The sequence below is a fragment of the Labrus bergylta genome, chromosome 11, assembly GCF_963930695.1.
Source record: "Labrus bergylta chromosome 11, fLabBer1.1, whole genome shotgun sequence".
Taxonomy (NCBI): Eukaryota; Metazoa; Chordata; class Actinopteri; order Labriformes; family Labridae; genus Labrus; species Labrus bergylta.
Window position 1 is genome coordinate 29,434,054 of NC_089205.1, and position 20,978 is coordinate 29,455,031.

Consider the following 20,978-nt stretch of genomic DNA (forward strand, 5'->3'; position numbering starts at 1 on the left):
TCTATACGACGCTATAATGAGAACTTTCCTTCATATAAATGCTCCACCTGAGCACCAATGGCCGAATCTTTGACCATATTTGAGAATTTTTTAATTCTTTTGGGGGTTCGATCCCCAGCTCCTTTGTTCACTACTGCAACACTTTAAGAATCATGCTTTTTGACACATATTCTGTGGATTTCATCAACAGTAGGCTGCGTCTCATCATCATCAGAATCTGAAAACACTCTGTGTGCAAGCTTTAAGATAAAACCTAGAATGTGTGTAACACTGACACCTTGAGGGCAACTTACAGACTACAACTTCTGCAGGACCCCTGAACTAAAGTTTGTATTTTTCAATCTCCAAAGAGAGGGAGGAGATTTAACTGATTAGTTTAAATATGTTCAACCTTCTTCTTCTTTCAGGTTTACTTCAAAGAACACAATCACCAGTGTGAGGTAGAGACGATGTTTCATCATTCACCAGTTCATTTAAAACCAAACATCACAGGACACATTTCATAGCATGATAATTATTTCTTAAAGAAATCACCCGAGCGTACAAATGGTGTCAGTGTTTCCATTTTCCTTTTATTCAAAGATTTCAATAAATTACATAAAAATACAAAATAATTTAAAACTAGAAAACCAGAAGTAATTCAGTTGTGACTGAAACGCAGCAAGCAACGCTCCTAAATCAGAATTTAAAGTCCCCAGAGTTTGTAGCTTGACTTTCCAAGCAGTTCCTGAATGCACCAGCAGCTGCAGCGAGCAGATGTTTGTATCCACTCTGCTGAAGTGCCTGAGAGCAGGAGGCCGATGTTTGACCTCTGAAGGCGAGAGCAGCTGCTCAGGTGAGCAGCAGGTGGACAGTCGCTCAGTCGGGCTCAGAGGAAGGAGCTGAAGAGTTTGGTCTCTGCTCCGGTGCTGGATGGAGGGGAGAGGGATTTGACCTTGGACCCGTTGCACTGCCTCTTCCTGCGGGCTCGGCGGTTCTTAAACCAAACCTGAAAACACACAAAGAGAGATGAGAGGTTTAACTGCACGTTCTCTGAACAAGTATTTACAGAATGGAAAACCATGAAGAATCAGATCTGTGGGAGAGGAATCTGTTCATCAGTTACAAACATTTCAAATTAAATATTAAACTTGTATATAAAATCCTACATGAGACAAAGAGGTTCAGAGGTGAAGAGTGCAAAACATCTGCATGCTCCATTTAAGACCTGAACAGCCTGAGACCACGGACTTAAAGGAAACTTTGAGGAAATAAATCCAGCAAAAAAAGGCATCATGTATTTAAAAATCTTAATAATTTCGTAACCAATAGAGTCGCCCCCTGCTGGCCATTAGAACAAATTAATGTTTAAGTGGCTTAAAGCTAAGATTGGCTTTGCAACAACCAACAGGAAACATCAGCTTCATTTTGTTTGATTATTTGTGTGATGGATGACGTCATTTTTACCACCGCTGGATGCAGCTCATTGCTCTATTTTTGGCTGAACACATCTAAAAGAGTCACTTTACATTATTAGTCCCACTAATAAACTTCCTTGACAGAGTTTATTGAGCTTGTTTTAGCACAAACATTCTTAAATCAGTGCGTAAACGTAAATAAAGCACCTTTTACGCAATTTGGAGAGCTTTTACGCACAAGCCATGATCCCCTTATCTAAGCCTTCTCAAAACTGAAATGAACTTCATGCTGAGTCATAATGGCACACTCACCCTGACTGTCTCCTCGCTCAGCCCGGTGCGTCCAGCCACCTCAGCGCGCGCCTCCACCGACGGATAGTCCGTGAGCCCGAAGAGAGCCTCGAGCTGCTTCGTCTGACCGTCCGTGAACACCGTCCTCATCCGGGACTTCTGACGCGGCTGCTGCTGCTGTGTCTGAGCGGATACAGCGGCCTGCTGGTAACCATGGTAACCCGCTAGCTGTTGAGTGTCTGAGGCAAAAACAAAAACAGTGATGAGACACAACATCCAGAGAAAGTTAGAATAATGCTTTCGTTAATATTCGAGTTAATGCTGAACTTTGATTTGTTTTCACAGATGTGTTTAATTTATTTCGTTCAGATTAAGTTTGGTAAAAGTCTACACTAACATGTGTTAGTTTAAAACTGTACATACCTGCAGGGTCCTGACGGCTGAAGTGCAGGTAAACTCCGGAGTTTGGATACAAGCTGGTGTAGTCTGCGTGATGAAAACCGGCTCCATAAGGGTAAAACGCGTCCCCAAAGCTCACCCCTCGGTACTGCAAACAGCCCGGCACCGGCACAGGAGGCCTGAAGTTCTCGGTGTAGTCCAGACTGAATCCCCCGGGGTTCCTCTGGAGGTAACCGTCCGGTGAGCAGTCCTTCCCTGGCGGCTTGAGTCCGAGCTGCGGGGAGAGGATGCGCTCGATGCTGAAGTCCGTCACTGTTCTTCCGTCCATGCTGAGAGTCAGTGGAGAGGTTAGAGGCCTGTGAGGTCTGAGGAGGCTCCAGGGTTCCGTTTTAAAGTGACCCAGGAGTCTTGAAGGGTCCATCAAACACCTGACTGATCGTTCAGATGCTAATGAGCGCGTTAAGTTCAGAAGGGACCCGGACTTTGATTTGACCTCTGAACTCTTTGATCGTTTGATGTGATGATGGCTGAACATGGAAACTGTTCATTCTTTAATGGGAGTGTTATTGAACTGTTCACTTTCTTCAAACGTCATCATGAGGATGAGACGAGCTGTATGATCTGTGAAGCATTTGTTGACTCCCAGAGATTCTTCTAACTAGGTCTTCTTCTTTTTACTTTGTTCTAATGTTTTAATCAAACTAACCTCTTTAACATCATCCATATTGAAGCTGTTTTTACTCTGCTTTGGTATCACAATCAGAGTTTATTTAGCAGGAATCTTTGTATTTAGGTTCATAATAATAACAAATAAAAACTACAAAACACGTCAACAAGATGTAAAGTTCTTCCTCTGCCAGTTAGCATCAAATAAAAGAAATGATAGAAAGATAAATGGGATATCCAACATCATCCTTCAAAGACCATCAGTGAATATCAAAGACAGCTGATGGATCATAGAGAGGTGTGATGGGTAAGGTGAAGCACAAATATAAACCAGTTTAAAAACTTTACAAAAACATGTTTTATCTTTATCAGGTATATGGAAGAGGAGAAGCTGTGTTTGGGGGTCTTCCTATGAATTCTGTAACACTGGAATTAGGATTGTAAACACACTGGGATTATTATTTATTTATTTATTTATTTATCTTAGGTGGCAAACAACCCAGGATTCTTGTTTGTATATTAGCTGTAAATAAATATGAGCATTTTGTTGGAATAACATATTAAATAATAAAGTCTTTCATTTATTTAAAAATCTGATGTGTTTTTAAGTGTTCAGATGTTGAGCTGTGAAGCCTCCTCTCAAACATCCAGGCAGCACAGGAAACAACATGTATTTGTATTTCTTTTTGGATTGTGATGATTCAGAATCAGAATCAGAAATACTTTATTAATCCCAGGGGAAAATTTGTTTGCTACAGTTGCTCATAACACCAAAAATCAGGAGGAAGGACAGATAAATTCACAATATCAAATAAAATAAAAATAGTAATAACAATATAATAAGCACGAGTACCAAGTGAAAGCAATAATAAAGTAGTATAAGTAATACGCTTTGTTCAAGCGCAGGTCATTGAGAATATAAACAATATTTACAAATATGAATATACACTGATGGATTAACAGTGTAGATATTGCACGGTTCATGTATAGATTGCACTTTTGATGTATAAATATTGTCCAGTTTTGAACAGATTACAAAGTTTTAGTAGAGAAATAGTCAAGGTCATGCATGCGTCTTCTCGGTGTCTTAAATCTTTGCAAACTGTTTTTCACGGTGCGTTGAGGTTCATAACTGATCTGAAGGCTCTGACTCGTCACTGTGCTCAGTATGATCGAGTCTGCTGCCCTGCATTGTCTAAGTGTAGACAGAGTTATCATCATGTCCTTCTTTATGAGGAGTTATTTAATCTGCCTCCCTCAGACTTGTGTGACTTTTGTTCATGTGAAAAAGTTCTGGACTCTCAATCTTCACTCTGTTTTCTGTTCCAACAGACGGGATGTGGTTCCCACACTGCAAACAGAAAACTGTTTCACTTTGAAGCTGAATGAACAAAAGAGGAGATTTACCTCAACAAAATCCTGAAAGTCACGCTGGAAGTTTTGTCTTGTTTTATCTATCTGTACAAAGAATCAACATTAGAGCCTCTCACGGTCTTTTTCAAGTCGGCTTTTAAAGTGATCACATATTGTGAGGAGTGTGACAAATAGATATGCAGTTATTGGGCTCTGCCACCAGGTGGAGCTGTACACCAGAGACCAGACCCTCTCAGTGCTTCCTCCTCCTCTCCTTTCCCTCCATCATCACCTCCCTCACTTGACTGTTTTTACCTCCTGATCCTCCCTGCTCTCTCTCCATGTTTATTCTCTTTTCTCTGCATTTTCATCAGATCTTTTTACTTATTTATTGCCTTGCATTGTCTACCTGCAGAGAGAATCATTGTCCATGTCCTAATTTATGAGGCACAAACTGAACACATCAAAGAAGTGAATGAAAAGATTCGATGAGCTGTTTCTCACGTTTGAATGATTTTAATACAAACAGCAGCTTCAGTCCTGCAAACCTGCAGAGAACAACACGAGAGACATCCTCATCAAAATGAAGATCGGCGAGAAGTTCTCTGAGTTGTTTAAGTACGAGGAATTTTTCTGATGTTCACACTGGAGGAGGAAGAACTCTGTTGTTTCTGAGTTTGGTAAAATCTGCACAATGTCTGAGGTCATTCTTTACATCTCGTCTGCTGTTCTTTGTTTGAATTTTATTTAAAACTACATTAAATATTTGCTGTGTCAGTACAGACACAAGGTCAGATCTGGAGTCAGTTTCTCTCTGCTGCCGTTTCCTGTGATGTTCTGATGTTAGCTCAAACCTGACGACTGAGGAGAGATCAATCAGAGATTTACAACAGATCAATCAGAGATCCATAACCGATCAATCAGAGATTTATAACAGATCAATCAGAGATTTATAACAGATCAATCAGAGATTTATAACAGATCAATCGGAGATTTATAACCGATCAATCAGAGTCCTCTCTCTGTGATCTGATCCATGAGAGATCAAAGAGGAAAACGTTTGAAACAGACGGGAACGTTCAAAAGTACAATCAAACTATCGGCCTGAAAGAGAAGGACGCATTCATGTTTGATGTTAAGGATGTGACAGCCACAAAACCAAACCCATGTTGAAGTCTTATAAAAGGCTTGTTTCTCTAATTGTGCCTCCAGACTTTACAAATAACAAATGTTTAAAGAAATAAAGTGAGAGTTAAAACCAAGCAGCAACCTCCGGTGTTGAAAAATGAAGCCGATGCTGAAGTGTAAAAATCCTGCAGTTCCTGGAGTGTCCACTAGAGGCTGGCAGCAGAAGCACAGGAAGTCACATACACACCCATTCTAAAAAGCCTGTTTTTACAGCAGAGATGAACATGTTTACAGCCTGGTTCAAAAAACCAAATAGGTGTGATTAGCTCATGTCTGGATGGACACACACTGTACGGGGGGTGAATGTTTTGATGACTCATCAGTTTTGATTTGATGAAGGATAAGAGTTATTCACAATAAGGCGTGTAGCTGACCTGATTGACAGGTGGGCGCGGTGTAACGGTTTGTCAGGAGGTTTAAAACCCGCCTCAGCTCCAGCTCTCAGCCTGTCGTTAGGTTGACTGAAAGTTAGACTGAGACAGCATTTCCAGCATGGAGACCGCCATCGATGGGACTCCAGCGCCCCCTGCAGGAACAGACGGGTGACGCCATCGATAGGACTCCGACAGACGCCACTCAGGCTTCAAACATTAATATTTACAGTCTGTGAGTTAAAACAAGTGAAAGAGAGTCGTAACCACTCGCCCATTGGCACCCTTTTTCTTTGTGTTATTGCTGACATGATGCACATTGACTGTTCAGGTCTCAGTGGATTTTCCTGTCCTGTCAGATTGTGGACATTCAAAGATTGATTTTTTAATATTTGCAGGATTATGTTCATGTGTTAGGTTGTGAGTGTTTCTCATCAGGTGTTTGTGTCGTCTGATGTTTCTGACACTCTCAGTTCCTCTCTCGCTGCATTTTTACTCCCGGAGCATGAATCAGCAAAACGTCATGAAGCTCCACATTGCTCTGTGAGCCTGACTCCAGACGTCCCTCCCTCCTTCTCTCTCTCCCTCTCTCTCTCTCTCTCTCTCTCTCTCTCTCCCTCTCCCTCTCTCTCTGTCTCTGTCTCTCTCTGTCTCTCTCTGTCTCTCTCTCTCTCTCTCTCTCTCTCTCTCTTGCTCTCTCTGTCTCTCTCTCTCTGTCTCTGTCTCTCTCTCTCTCTCTCTCTCTCTCTCTCTCCCTCTCTCTCTCTCTCTCTCTCTCTCTCTCTCTCTCTCTCTCGCTCTCTCTGTCTCTCTCTCTCTGTCTCTGTCTCTGTCTCTCTCTCTCACTCTCTCCCTCTCTCTCTCCCTCTCTCTCTCCCTCTCTCTCTCCCTCGCTCGCTCGTCTCTCTCTCTCTCTCCCTCTCTCTCTCTCTCTCTCCCTCGCTCTCTCTCTCTCTCCCTCGCTCTCTCCCTCTCTCTCTCTCTCCCTCTCTCTCTCCCTCGCTCTCTCCCTCTCTCTCTCTCTCCCTCTCTCCCTCTCTCTCTCCCTCGCTCTCTCTCTCCCTCGCTCTCTCTCTCTCTCCCTCTCTCTCTCTCTCTCTCCCTCTCTCTCTGTCTCTCTCTCTCTCTCTCCCTCTCTCTCTCCCTCTCTCTCTCTCTCTCTCTCTCTCTCTCTCTCTCTCTCTCTCTGCACCGTAGTGAACTCAGAGGACTTTTTGGCCGGGTGTCAGTTCATCTCTCAGTCCATGCACAGGGTTTCAGTACTCCTGTACAGTGTGCCTCCTCTTGGCAGGGTTTCAGTGCTGTGTCTGCTCTGCACTGTGTTTCACACATTTCACCAGCCTGTTGGCTCCGAGTCAGCATCCTTCAGGTTTTACTGGCCGTGCTTCAGAACCACTGACTCACTCTGTTGGCTCGCTTCAGTGTGTTGTGGTGTATCTTTGGACTCAGCTTCAACATTTCAGAGAGGAAAGTTATGATGCTATTTTTAAACCTGTTAAATATAAACATTTTAAATGTTTTGTGGTACAATAGGTTGAAAAAGTTTTAGAGGCCACTGGGAGTCTTTGGCTTGCAGCACCTGGTCCTGGTGCACTATGTCTACAAAGATCTGCTGGTTTCCCTCATTCACTCTCTGACTCTCTGACTCTCTGGCTCTCTGACTCTCTGACTCTCTGACTCTCTGACTCTCTGGCTCTCTGACTCTCTGGCTCTCTGACTCTCTGACTCCGACTCTCTGACTCTGACTCTCTGGCTCTCTGACTCTCTGACTCTCTGGCTCTGGCTCTGGCTCTGGCTCTGGCTCTGGCTCTGGCTCTGGCTCTGGCTCTGGCTCTCTGACTCTTTGACTCTCTGACTGTCTGACTATCTGACTCTCTGACTCTCTTGCTCTCTGGCTCTCTGGCTCTCTGGCTCTCTGGCTCTCTGACTCTGGCTCTCTGACTCTCTGACTGCCTGACTGTCTGACTCTCTGGCCCTCTGGCCCTCTGACTCTCTGGCTCTCTGACTCTCTGACTCTCTGACTCTCTGACTCTGACTCTCTGACTCTCTGACTCTCTGACTCTCTGACTGCCTGACTCTCTGACTCTCTGGCTCTCTGACTCTCTGACTCTCTGGCTCTCTGGCTCTCTGACTCTCTGGCTCTCTGACTCTCTGACTCCGACTCTCTGACTCTGACTCTCTGGCTCTCTGACTCTCTGACTCTCTGGCTCTGGCTCTGGCTCTGGCTCTGGCTCTGGCTCTGGCTCTGGCTCTGGCTCTGGCTCTGGCTCTGGCTCTGGCTCTCTGACTCTTTGACTCTCTGACTGTCTGACTATCTGACTCTCTGACTCTCTTGCTCTCTGGCTCTCTGGCTCTCTGGCTCTCTGGCTCTCTGGCTCTCTGACTCTGGCTCTCTGACTCTCTGACTGCCTGACTGTCTGACTCTCTGGCCCTCTGGCCCTCTGGCTCTCTGGCTCTCTGACTCTGACTCTCTGACTCTCTGACTCTCTGACTCTGGCTCTCTGACTCTCTGACTGCCTGACTCTCTGGCCCTCTGGCCCTCAGGTTGTGGGTTCGAGTCCCACCAGAGTCAACCTCTATAATGAAGCAATAGCAGAAAGTCTAAATGGTCTGCTATGCAAACCATTTAACTTCTAACCCTGTTTTCATTTAGAAGAACACTCAAAGCTGAATAAAACCTCCTCCAGTAAGAGGCAGAGGTACTCCTAACTTGATGAGAGCGCAAACATTACTGGAGTATGGACCCCTTCTTTTCAGTTCAATACCCTGGTTCACCTATAAAGGTCGACTCTGGTGGGACTTGAACCCACAACCTTTGAATCACTTCTCCTAAGCTGTACTAGAAGTCCAACGCGCTGTCCATTGCGCCACAGAGCCACAAACACACATTTCTTGACTCTCATGTTACCACCAATTTACCTACGGAGGCACATCAACTGAGAGTCCATTCATTCATTGTTATGACTCTCTGACTCTGACTCTCTGACTCTCTGGCTCTCTGACTCTCTGGCTCTGGCTCTGGCTCTGGCTCTGGCTCTGGCTCTGGCTCTGGCTCTGGCTCTGGCTCTGGCTCTGGCTCTCTGACTCTTTGACTCTCTGACTGTCTGACTATCTGACTGTCTGACTCTCTGGCTCTCTGGCTCTCTGGCTCTCTGACTCTGGCTCTCTGACTCTCTGACTGCCTGACTGTCTGACTCTCTGGCCCTCTGGCCCTCTGGCTCTCTGGCTCTCTGACTCTCTGACTCTCTGACTCTGGCTCTCTGACTCTCTGACTGCCTGACTGCCTGACTCTCTGGCCCTCTGGCCCTCAGGTTGTGGGTTCGAGTCCCACCAGAGTCAACCTCTATAATGAAGCAATAGCAGAAAGTCTAAATGGTCTGATACGCAAACCATCTAACTTCTAGCCCTGTTTTCATTTAGAAGAACACTCAAAGCTGAATAAAACCTCCTCCAGTAAGAGGCAGAGGTACTCCTAACTTGATGAGAGCGCAAACATTACTGGAGTATGGACCCCTTCTTTTCAGTTCAATACCCTGGTTCACCTATAAAGGTCGACTCTGGTGGGACTCGAACCCACAACCTTTGAATCACTTCTCCTAAGCTGTACTAGAAGTCCAACGCGCTGTCCATTGCGCCACAGAGCCACAAACACACATTTCTTGACTCTCATGTTACCACCAATTTACCTACGGAGGCACATCAACTGAGAGTCCATTCATTCATTGTTATGACTCTCTGACTCTGACTCTCTGACTCTCTGGCTCTCTGACTCTCTGGCTCTGGCTCTGGCTCTGGCTCTGGCTCTGGCTCTGGCTCTGGCTCTGGCTCTGGCTCTGGCTCTCTGACTCTTTGACTCTCTGACTGTCTGACTATCTTGCTCTCTGGCTCTCTGGCTCTCTGGCTCTCTGACTCTGGCTCTCTGACTCTCTGACTGCCTGACTCTCTGGCCCTCTGGCCCTCTGGCTCTCTGGCTCTCTGACTCTGGCTCTCTGACTCTCTGACTCTCTGACTCTCTGACACTCTGACTCTCTGACTCTCTGACTGCCTGACTGTCTGACTCTTTGGCTCTCTGACTCTCTGACTCTCTGGCTCTCTGACTCTCTGGCTCTCTGACTCTCTGGCTCTCTGACTCTCTGACTCGCTGACTCGCTGACTCTCTGACTCTCTGACTCTCTGGCTCTCTGGCTCTCTGGCTCTCTGACTCTCTGACTCTCTGACTCTCTGGCTCTCTGACTCTCTGACTCTCTGGCTCTCTGACTCTCTGAAATTCAGACTCTAAAGATCCCTGTGTGTGTGGCTCTGTGGTGCAATGGACAGCGCATTGGACTTCTAGTAACACTCAGGTGAAGTGATTCAAAGGTTGTTGGTTCGAGTCCCACCAGAGTCAACCTCTATAATGAAGCAATAGCAGAAAGTCTAAATGGTCTGCTATGCAAACCATTTAACTTCTAACCCTGTTTTCATTTAGAAGAACACTCAAAGCTGAATAAAACCTCCTCCAGTAAGAGGCAGAGGTACTCCTAACTTGATGAGAGCACAAACATTACTGGAGTATGGACCCCTTCTTTTCAGTTCAATACCCTGGTTCACCTATAAAGGTCGACTCTGGTGGGACTCGAACCCACAACCTTTGAATCACTTCTCCTAAGCTGTACTAGAAGTCCAACGCGCTGTCCATTGCGCCACAGAGCCACAAACACACATTTCTTGACTCTCATGTTACCACCAATTTACCTACGGAGGCAAATCAACTGAGAGTCCATTCATTCATTGTTATGACTCTCTGACTCTGACTCTCTGACTCTCTGGCTCTCTGACTCTCTGACTCCGACTCTCTGACTCTGACTCTCTGGCTCTCTGACTCTCTGGCTCTGGCTCTGGCTCTGGCTCTGGCTCTGGCTCTGGCTCTGGCTCTGGCTCTGGCTCTGGCTCTGGCTCTCTGACTCTTTGACTCTCTGACTGTCTGACTATCTGACTGTCTGACTCTCTTGCTCTCTGACTCTCTGGCTCTCTGGCTCTCTGACTCTGGCTCTCTGACTCTCTGACTGCCTGACTCTCTGGCCCTCTGGCCCTCTGGCTCTCTGGCTCTCTGACTCTGGCTCTCTGACTCTCTGACTCTCTGACTCTCTGACTCTCTGACTCTGACTCTCTGACTCTCTGACTCTCTGACTCTCTGACTCTCTGACTGCCTGACTGTCTGACTCTTTGGCTCTCTGACTCTCTGGCTCTCTGGCTCTCTGACTCTCTGACTGTCTGACTCTCTAACTCTCTGACTCTCTGGCTCGCTGACTCTCTGGCTCTCTGACCCTCTGACTCTCTGACCCTCTGACTCTCTGACTCGCTGACTCTCTGGCTCTCTGACTCTCTGACTCTCTGACTCTCTGACTCTCTGACTCTGACTCTCTGACTCTCTGACTCTCTGACTCTCTGACTGCCTGACTGTCTGACTCTTTGGCTCTCTGACTCTCTGGCTCTCTGGCTCTCTGACTCTCTGACTGTCTGACTCTCTAACTCTCTGACTCTCTGGTTCTCTGACTGCCTGACTCTCTGGCCCTCTGGCCCTCTGGCTCTCTGGCTCTCTGACTCTGGCTCTCTGACTCTCTGACTCTCTGACTCTCTGACACTCTGACTCTCTGACTCTCTGACTGCCTGACTGTCTGACTCTTTGGCTCTCTGACTCTCTGACTCTCTGGCTCTCTGACTCTCTGGCTCTCTGACTCTCTGGCTCTCTGACTCTCTGACTCGCTGACTCGCTGACTCTCTGACTCTCTGACTCTCTGGCTCTCTGGCTCTCTGGCTCTCTGACTCTCTGACTCTCTGACTCTCTGGCTCTCTGACTCTCTGACTCTCTGGCTCTCTGACTCTCTGACTCTCTGACTCTCTGAAATTCAGACTCTAAAGATCCCTGTGTGTGTGGCTCTGTGGTGCAATGGACAGCGCATTGGACTTCTAGTAACACTCAGGTGAAGTGATTCAAAGGTTGTTGGTTCGAGTCCCACCAGAGTCAACCTCTATAATGAAGCAATAGCAGAAAGTCTAAATGGTCTGCTATGCAAACCATTTAACTTCTAACCCTGTTTTCATTTAGAAGAACACTCAAAGCTGAATAAAACCTCCTCCAGTAAGAGGCAGAGGTACTCCTAACTTGATGAGAGCACAAACATTACTGGAGTATGGACCCCTTCTTTTCAGTTCAATACCCTGGTTCACCTATAAAGGTCGACTCTGGTGGGACTCGAACCCACAACCTTTGAATCACTTCTCCTAAGCTGTACTAGAAGTCCAACGCGCTGTCCATTGCGCCACAGAGCCACAAACACACATTTCTTGACTCTCATGTTACCACCAATTTACCTACGGAGGCAAATCAACTGAGAGTCCATTCATTCATTGTTATGACTCTCTGACTCTGACTCTCTGACTCTCTGGCTCTCTGACTCTCTGACTCCGACTCTCTGACTCTGACTCTCTGGCTCTCTGACTCTCTGGCTCTGGCTCTGGCTCTGGCTCTGGCTCTGGCTCTGGCTCTGGCTCTGGCTCTGGCTCTCTGACTCTTTGACTCTCTGACTGTCTGACTATCTGACTGTCTGACTCTCTTGCTCTCTGACTCTCTGGCTCTCTGGCTCTCTGACTCTGGCTCTCTGACTCTCTGACTGCCTGACTCTCTGGCCCTCTGGCCCTCTGGCTCTCTGGCTCTCTGACTCTGGCTCTCTGACTCTCTGACTCTCTGACTCTCTGACTCTCTGACTCTGACTCTCTGACTCTCTGACTCTCTGACTCTCTGACTCTCTGACTGCCTGACTGTCTGACTCTTTGGCTCTCTGACTCTCTGGCTCTCTGGCTCTCTGACTCTCTGACTGTCTGACTCTCTAACTCTCTGACTCTCTGGCTCGCTGACTCTCTGGCTCTCTGACCCTCTGACTCTCTGACCCTCTGACTCTCTGACTCGCTGACTCTCTGGCTCTCTGACTCTCTGACTCTCTGACTCTCTGACTCTCTGACTCTGACTCTCTGACTCTCTGACTCTCTGACTCTCTGACTGCCTGACTGTCTGACTCTTTGGCTCTCTGACTCTCTGGCTCTCTGGCTCTCTGACTCTCTGACTGTCTGACTCTCTAACTCTCTGACTCTCTGGCTCTCTGACTCTCTGGCTCGCTGACTCTCTGGTTCTCTGACCCTCTGACTCTCTGACTCGCTGACTCTCTGACTCTCTGATTCTCTGGCTCTCTGACTCTCTGACTCTCTGACTCTCTGACTCGGGCTTTCTGACTCTCTGACTCTCTGAAATTCAGACTCTAAAGATACCTGTGTGTGTGGCTAGTACTTCTAGTAACACTCAGGTGAAGTGATTCAAAGGTTGTGGGTTCGAGTCCCACCAGAGTCAACCTTTATAATGAAGCAATAGCAGAAAGTTTAAATGCTCTGCTACCATCTAACTTCTAACCCTGTTTTCATTTGGAAGAACACTCAAGGCTGAATAAAACCTCCTCCAGTAAGAGGCAGAGGTACTCCTAACTTGATGAGAGCGCGAACATTACTGGAGTATGGACCCCTTCTTTTCAGTTCAATACCCTGGTTGTACTAAGCTGTAAGCTGTACTAGAAGTCCAACATGCTGTCCATTGCGCCGCAGAGCCGCACACAGAGTTATAAAATCAAACAAAATAGCTCTGTCTCTAAAGACATGCACTTCCCTGAGTAGGACACTAGGAGGCAGCATGCATTTATTAACAGATCTACGGACATCGCTCACAAACGTAAGTGGAAATGAGGCGTAAAGATGCAGCGCTGTATTTCTGTCTTACACATTTTATGTCCAGGTTCACTGTGAATGAACGATCAACAGAATGTGACACCTTAGGCTTCATGCTTGTGATAGTTTATTTATTATAAATGTTGACTCTGGTGGGACTTGAACCCACAACCTTTGAATCACTTCTCTTGGGCTGTACTAGAAGTCCAACATGCGATCCATTGCGCCTCAGAGCCACACACAGAGTTATAAAACCAGACAAAGTAGCTCCAAAAAGTCACCTTTGAAATTATGAAAAAAATACATTTTGGACTTCATACTACAAGGTGGTGCAGTGGTGCAGTGGTTAGCGCTGTTGACTCACAGTGAGGAGGTTCCTGGTTTGAATACCCATCTGACAGGAGCCTCTCTGTGTGGAGTCTGCATGTTCTCTCTGTGCATGTGTGGGTTCTCTCCGGCTTCCTCCCACAGTCCAAAGACATGCTCTAAATTACCCGTAGGTGTGAATGTGAGTGTGGCAAACAGTCCAGGGTGTAACCCTTCCTCTTGCAGCTGGGATTGGCTCCAGCCCCTCCATGACCCCGAACAAGAAAAGCAGTAAAGAAAATGAATGGATGGATTTTGAAAGTTTGGTGCTAAAGATTGCATCAACCAACATTTTACTGTCTGTCTTATGGAAAGTTTGTTTCATTGAACCTTCTGAGAAGGAGCCTCCTTCAGACATTTGTAGGAGAAGGTCACCTATAAAGGTTGACTCTGGTGGGACTCAAACCCACAACCTTTGAATCACTCCTCCTGAGCTATACTAGAAGTCCAATGTGCTGTCTGTTGCGCCACATGTTGTGATGGGCTCAACCCAACTGACTTGAAATGTCAACAAAACGCCAAAAAAATAAACCACTACTATATAACTAAAAGCTTCATTTGTACAAATATGAAGGGAATATAATCTTTCACTGCTGTATGTGACAGTCTTTTCTCATTAGGTCCTGAAGATCACAGTGATATTTTAATCTCTGTTTCTTAGTGACGGGTGAGGCATACAGCGCGGAGGGGGACTCCAAACTAAATTGGCTAGTTAACAGAGTTGGAAATCAGACTGTCTGAGAAGGAGTGTTTGTTCAGAGTTCAATAATACCATTGCTTTGTTAAAGGCCGACTCTGGTGGGACTTGAACCCACAACCTTTGAATCACTTCTCTTGAGTTGTACTAGAAGTCCAATGCGCTGTCCATTGCGCTACAGAGCCCCACAACAGCTGTCATCCCTAAGATAGATCTCAACCCAAACATCACCTGTTCTCCTGGAGGATTGATACCTCTCTGTTTAATTATCTTAGAACCCAATGACATAAGAGTTTGTTTAACTCCTGTGAAGAGTCTTATTTAAAGATTCTAAAGCGTGTGTTTCAGGATGCAAACTAACTCATGTCAGATCAACAGAAAGGAGGGTAGTGTTGTAGTCAAGAACACAATAACCGAGACCAAGCCATCCCGAGACCTAGTCAAGATCAAGACCAAGGCAGGGCAGTACTGAGACAAGACCAAGACCAAGAGTATCTCTGACAAATCATCATCTTGTGTTTAGGGGGCGTGTCACTCACTTAGACCGTAACACCGGGAAGGTTGCAGCCATAACCGGGAGATAAAGATAAGTTATTTCTTCTTTTAGAGAGAGGAGTTTTCCTTGACGTGGATAAATAGCCGATCGGTGGTGGTCTGATTGACCAGTGAATCAAGACTGAGACAAGACCGAGACCTTCATAATGTGGACTTGAGACCTATCAAGATTCTGAGTACTACAAACGATAGAAGGATAATGAAGAAATAGTTTGATTTACACAGAAGAAAAACGTCATGTGTGTGCCGATAGAGAGACTTGAGCTGATCAGACCTGTTTGTTTATTTGAACCAGGCTGTAAACATGTTAATCGCTGCTGTAAAATGTTGTTTAATGTGTGTGTATGTAACTTATTGGTCTCTTAGAGCCAGACTCTAGTGGACACGTTTGCAACTGGTTTCTTTCACTTCCACATTTGCCTAATGTTTTTAACACCAGAGTTTTCCGCTTGCAAAGCAGGCAGCAGTACGTCGGTGAATCCTGCAAAGAAAGTACAGTTTTTTGTAAAAGGAGCTGTGATTGTGTTTGATTCAGATGAAACATTTAGAACCAAAGAGTCACATTGTAAAATAAATAAACTCAATGACCCCGAGACAGGTGGAGGTCTGTAACACACCAGGTGGAGACAGATTGTTTCAGATCATCTCTCTTATTCAGAAGATGATTTAATGAATGCCTAATGTACAGCCTCTCTCTCTCTCTCTCTGTCTCTGCTGTGTGTCAGCCTACTTACATAATAATGACCCTCCCTGAATATTCACAGCTGTGATGCTCAGCTGCAGTTTGCTGCTGTGACCAGCAGGAGGCGGTGCAGTCAGCGAACAGACCGACAGACGGCTGGCTGCTAAAAACATTATGTAACGTCTCTGTCTTCACACTCCTCTCTCTCTCTCTGATTCTCTTTCATCTTTTCATCCTCTTCTCTTTCATTCAGCCCCTCTCTCTCTCTCTCACCAGCACACAATCCTTTTCAGTGTGACTCGCTCTTCTTCTTCTCTCTTTATGCATCCTGTTCCTCTCTCTGCTTCAACCAGTAATACCAAAATGTAATATGAAAACTTACAGGCACGCTTTAGACAGTCATTAGAGAACTGTTCGACCTTCACTGCTCTGCACAGCCTGCAGGAGAGACACCACACGAACGTGGTTGGCCTAAATACACACAGGAGAATTCATACAATTCACACACACACACACACACACACACACACACACACACACACACACACACACACACACACACACACACAGCCTCCCTCCTGCCGTGCTGCTCGTCACCCGAGGCGGTACAGAAGTCTTTCTCTGAATAATGGGATCTCTCTTCAAGCGCGCTTGATTTTCTGCAGATTTTTTTTTCTTCCTCCTGCAAAGACAGACGCAGCAGAGAGATGCAGCTGTGTGAAGAATCAAACAAACCCACAGGTTATCTGCTGAGAAGAAAGCTGAACTCTGCTTCAACCAGACGAGAAAGAAAGAGACACACATGATGGAACGACTGCTTTTCTCAACACCACATACATACATGCAGATGGTTTTATAAGACGGCTTCTGCAGACTCCAGCTGAGTCAAGCTGTAATTGACAGTCCTTTAGAATCCTGCCTTTTTAGATTAAATGAATTCAACATTAGATTTAGCTTCAGATTCTGTGAATTTTAAACCAGGAAACCCTTTTTCAGCCATTGCATAATTCAGGGAAGAAGACTGTCAGCTGAACGAAGCTCCAACAGATTGGAGTCATTATAAAGAAAGCAGCAGTGAGACTGTGAATGATCAGCAGCAGACAGAAGAACAGGTCTTGGTCATATCAGTGTTATTTTTGAGAATATCTGCTCACTAGGGTTTAAGCCAGAAACATTGACCTTCAAACAAGACCTGAGTCTTGTGTTACAGCAGAGACACCAGTGACCATAAGTATCGACTCTGGTGGGACTCGAACCCACAACCTTTGAATCACTCCTGCTGTGATGCACTAGAAGTCCAATGCGCTATCCATTGCGCCACAGAGCCACATATCCAACTGCATTGCCCTGCTCACATAGATGACCGTGTTTAAAGCCGCGAGGAAACAAGGCATGAAGAAGACGACTGGTGACAAAGACAAACTAAATGAATCCTGATTGTAAAATAAATATCAAACCAACAAAGTTTCACTCTCATGAGACTCGAGCTCTGCACAGAGATCGTACCAGTCCCATGCATACAGTCTGGTGGTTATTCTGCAGTACACCAGGCCCGGCTGAGCTGGTTTCTGGTCCTGGTTCGAGGAAGTAAACAACAGCCCAGTTGGCGACAAACGCGGACGAGAGATTCATTTAGATTTTCATGATTTAGAGAATCAACAAAGATTGCTTTGCTGTCCGTCATTTAGATCCCTTACCTGGCGCTTTGCATTGTGGGAAACAATGTGCAAGGTAGACTGGTCTGATGTAGACTGTAAATGTTTCCTGAATCAGTCCGACATCTGGGTATTTTTGGCATACAGCTGATCATGCAGAACAAACTACTAAGGAAATGGGCATTGCAAACTAGCTTAAGGCTATAAATGTTGACGTGTGTGGCATCAGTGTACTTTAGCCCCGCCCCCTCCTGCTTGCTCGTGGTCACATCAGCTCACACTGACTGCAAGCCAAATTTACCAGGAGGCTGGCAGGAAAACGTCCGGGTAAAGTCAGAATGAAAAATGTGACTCTTAGTGTTCACACATGCAGCTCAAATCGAGAGTTTCAGGACATTTTCAGGAGTTTCCTGCAAGAATGAAAAGTCTGTTTGACAACAGATCGGCCTTTCATATCTGTTACGGTGAACATAGCTGATGACATCATTTTAATGACTTTGAGTAGTTGTCTTAATCCGAGCTTTTGATACATTAGTGAAATTTCCCACGACTCTTTGAATGTAATGAGACACAAATTCTGTCTGTGTGTCTCCTCCTACATGTGGAGATATTCAGCTGAAAAAGATGCTTAGACCGTCAGCCGGCGTGGTGGTTTCAGTTTCTCTTTGATAAATGTCACCTGTTACCATAGAGCACAACACAAACAGAATAGCTGACCCCTTTCTCTGTCATTTCTGTGTCACATAAAAGTGGATAACGCTCCGACTCGCTGATATTAAAAAGGTCAAAATCGATGTAGCAGAAAAGGTCAGAAAATGCATAAAGAAAAATAACACACAGACACACACACACACACACACACACACATACATACATGCGTATCTTACTAGGAAGGCCAAGGCCGCTGTTTGTGAGTGTGTAACAACGCCGAAGACCCCTGTTAGATAGGTAAGCAAGTGCACACACACACTCACACACACACATACAGCCAACCTCATGTTGGAGTTTACATTTAAACAAAAGACGGAGTGAACGGAGGAGAGTTTAATTATGCACAGTGTGTGTGTGTGTTAAAGAAAGAAATGGGTGTGGCATGAAGATGGGGGGGGGGGCGCCGCCAGCCAATTGGTCCATTCGTGGGAACATATCGCGCTCTGATTGGTCGGTTTGCATCACAATAGGAGCAGCGGTTGGCTGACAGGCGGACAAAGGCCGTGTCATTGGTCAGTTTAGAGAACAAAAGGATGTGTGAGCATTGAGGCGGAAAGGTTAGAGAGGTCAGTGTGTGTGTGTGTGTGTGTCTGTGTGTGTGTGTAGTCCATTATGTAGTAAAGTGGGGCAGCCTTTTCTGCAACACATTGGGGAAAATCTGTGAGTATTAAGTATTATCACAATAAAATAAAACCCAACTCTTGTTGATTTATGTATTTAATATTTACCTGTAAAAAGAAGCACACACAACCTGCATGCCGAGGAGCTCCCGTAGGATTTATTGATAATAGACGGACGAGCCAACACGCTCCTCCTCAGATTCAAAAGTGTTTTTGTGAGTACAATACATATCAATAAGTATCAGTATACATACACCTTACAAAACTGTGATAAATACCAGTGCATAAACACATACCACGATATACAAGAATATTATATACTAAATGTATGCAGCTATCTCAGACTGTAGCCACCATCCAGGACCTTGTTACACCATTTGAACAAATCTTTAGATAAACCTTTGACAGTGTTTCATGCTGCATAATGTAACATAAAGTGTACGCACACAACAAAACAATCATTTCAGCAGAATAAAGTCTGTGTGTGTGTGTCAATCCGTCAATCAATCAATTTTTATTTTATAGCGTCAACTCATAACAAGTGTTATCTCGAGACACTTTACAAAAAGCAGGTACAATACCTTACTCTGTCTGTTAACATTACAAAAGAGCATGTAAAAAGATCTTACTTATTGCTATGTTACAAAGATCCAGCCTATCCATCATGAGTACTTTAGCAAAGCAGCAAAAGTTACAGTGGTACAGTGTGTGTTCTTCTCTTCTTTAATATAGTCCCCAACACGTCCATGAAGGTGTCCTGTGAGGCTTCCTGTAAACAAACATTTATCTCGATGCTCAGTCTTTGTCTGACCTCCTTGTTTCTGTTCACAGTGTGTGGACATAAATAAGCTGCACCAGTGCATGCAGTGACTCTGTGGTTCAGTGGACACTGATGTGAACTTCTGGAAAATGATAAGAGGAGGGAATCAAAGGTTAGGGGTTTGAGTCCCCGGAGTCATCTTTTTTGAAGAACATTTTGAGCAACTTCCTGAAGGTGAAATGAAAAGTTTTGGATCACGTGTGACGTAAATACTTCATAAATACATTTGAAAACATGAACCCTCTCTTGGAGTGAGGTTTGTGGTGTTAATGTGTGGCTCTGTGGCGCATCGGACTTCTAATAGAACATAAAAAGTTTAACATTGCAGAAGTTGATTCTCTGTCTCCATATGTCAGTGCTGGGATTGACTGGTGACCTGTCCAGGCTGTACCCACCTTTTGATTTTGAATCAGAGAGTGTGGGTCTGTCGCACAATGGACAGCGCATTGGAATTCTAGTACTGATAAGGAGGAGTGATTCAAAGGTTGTGGGTTCAAGTCCCACCAGAGTCAAGCTTTATAACCATAGCTATTGAATTAAACTCTGAAGAAGGCCGCTTTTCAGACCCTTAGACTTTCAGTCCTGTTCCAAGAGAACTCAACTTGGAGTCACACTGCAGTTGGAATTCCCGCTGAGAAACTTGAAGGAACTTAAATTGCCCAGCCAAGAATCCAACATGGCTGCTATGTGCATCGACAGTAAAGTTTAAGCCGTACAACATATTGTTTTTTGGCAGTTGTTGTAGTGTAATTAAATCGATCACACTGATGTTATCGTGCAAGTTCTGTCTGTGGACTGTTGCCCGTAAGAGTGTGTTCTTATCGCCTGGTATGAGCTAACAAAACAAAGGTACTCCTGGTGGCGTCCATGTTGCTTGTTCGACTTGTTTCCATCTCGTAACTGGAACACAATCAACAGGAGGCCATTTCTCTGACCCTGTGATTTTCAGCCCTTAGTTGATTTAGGTTTAGAGTCTCGCTTATTACTGACAAATTACCGCAATGCAGTTTCCAACATTCTGTGATAGCTCAGCAACTGGAAAGTTAGCCGTTTCTCAGGTCAGACTAGATTGTCCATTGTTTGCACGATTTCTTTGACTTTGATTATTAAGTATGTGGCGCAATGGACAGCGCATTGGACTTCTAGTACAGTTAAAGAGGAGTGATTCAAAGGTTGTGGGTTCAAGGACCACCAGAGTTAAGCTTTATAATGATGTTCTGGTATTAAACTCTTAAGGAATTCTGCTTCTTGGACCATATGACTTTCAGTCCTGTTACAAAGAGAACTCAGCTTGGAGTCTTGTTGTAGTGTAATTAAATCGATCACATTGTATCATGCAAGTTCTCTCTGTGGACATGTTGTCATGTGACTTTTGCCCGTAAGATATCACGCAGTGTGTTCTTATTGCCTGGTATGAGCTAATAAAACAAAGGTACTCCTGGTGGCGTCCATGTT

General features: G+C 45.2%; 1 protein-coding gene, 1 long non-coding RNA gene and 8 other non-coding genes across 10 annotated transcripts in view; 2 read left to right on the forward strand and 8 right to left on the reverse strand.

Annotated features, from left to right (window-relative positions):
• The window catches only part of LOC136180505 (uncharacterized), a 259,135-nt gene that overhangs the window by 163,566 nt on the left and 74,591 nt on the right, over positions 1 to 20,978 (reverse strand). The gene's annotated exons all lie outside the window — the stretch shown is intronic.
• Positions 802 to 2,415, reverse strand: dharma. The gene is made up of 3 exons (XM_020656620.2): positions 2,112 to 2,415; positions 1,710 to 1,927; positions 802 to 988 (listed from the first exon to the last, which is right to left on the reverse strand). The coding sequence occupies exons 1-3, from the start codon at positions 2,413 to 2,415 to the stop codon at positions 869 to 871; spliced, it is 642 nt and encodes a 213-aa protein (XP_020512276.2). The 3' UTR covers positions 802 to 868.
• On the reverse strand, positions 8,451 to 8,542 carry trnar-ucu (transfer RNA arginine (anticodon UCU)). The gene is given in 2 exon segments: positions 8,451 to 8,486; positions 8,506 to 8,542. It is a non-coding gene; the product is annotated as a tRNA-Arg (tRNA).
• trnar-ucu (transfer RNA arginine (anticodon UCU)) lies at positions 9,218 to 9,309 on the reverse strand. Its single transcript is given in 2 exon segments — positions 9,218 to 9,253; positions 9,273 to 9,309. It is a non-coding gene; the product is annotated as a tRNA-Arg (tRNA).
• Positions 9,961 to 10,052, forward strand: trnar-ucu (transfer RNA arginine (anticodon UCU)). Its single transcript is given in 2 exon segments — positions 9,961 to 9,997; positions 10,017 to 10,052. It is a non-coding gene; the product is annotated as a tRNA-Arg (tRNA).
• On the reverse strand, positions 10,266 to 10,357 carry trnar-ucu (transfer RNA arginine (anticodon UCU)). Its single transcript is given in 2 exon segments — positions 10,266 to 10,301; positions 10,321 to 10,357. It is a non-coding gene; the product is annotated as a tRNA-Arg (tRNA).
• trnar-ucu (transfer RNA arginine (anticodon UCU)) lies at positions 11,581 to 11,672 on the forward strand. The gene is given in 2 exon segments: positions 11,581 to 11,617; positions 11,637 to 11,672. It is a non-coding gene; the product is annotated as a tRNA-Arg (tRNA).
• trnar-ucu (transfer RNA arginine (anticodon UCU)) lies at positions 11,886 to 11,977 on the reverse strand. The gene is given in 2 exon segments: positions 11,886 to 11,921; positions 11,941 to 11,977. It is a non-coding gene; the product is annotated as a tRNA-Arg (tRNA).
• trnar-ucu (transfer RNA arginine (anticodon UCU)) lies at positions 14,574 to 14,665 on the reverse strand. Its single transcript is given in 2 exon segments — positions 14,574 to 14,609; positions 14,629 to 14,665. It is a non-coding gene; the product is annotated as a tRNA-Arg (tRNA).
• trnar-ucu (transfer RNA arginine (anticodon UCU)) lies at positions 16,953 to 17,044 on the reverse strand. Its single transcript is given in 2 exon segments — positions 16,953 to 16,988; positions 17,008 to 17,044. It is a non-coding gene; the product is annotated as a tRNA-Arg (tRNA).

Bases quoted from the DNA above. Each gene is read 5' to 3' on its own strand.
- dharma (XM_020656620.2), bottom strand. From the start codon at position 2,415: ATGGACGGAAGAACAGTGACGGACTTCAGCATCGAGCGCATCCTCTCC. The intron at 1,928-2,111 runs GTATGTACAGTT...TTTTTGCCTCAG, and splicing joins CAGCCGTCAGGACCCTGCAG to ACACTCAACAGCTAGCGGGT. The intron at 989-1,709 runs GTGAGTGTGCCA...GTGTGTTTTCAG, and splicing joins TGAGCGAGGAGACAGTCAGG to GTTTGGTTTAAGAACCGCCG.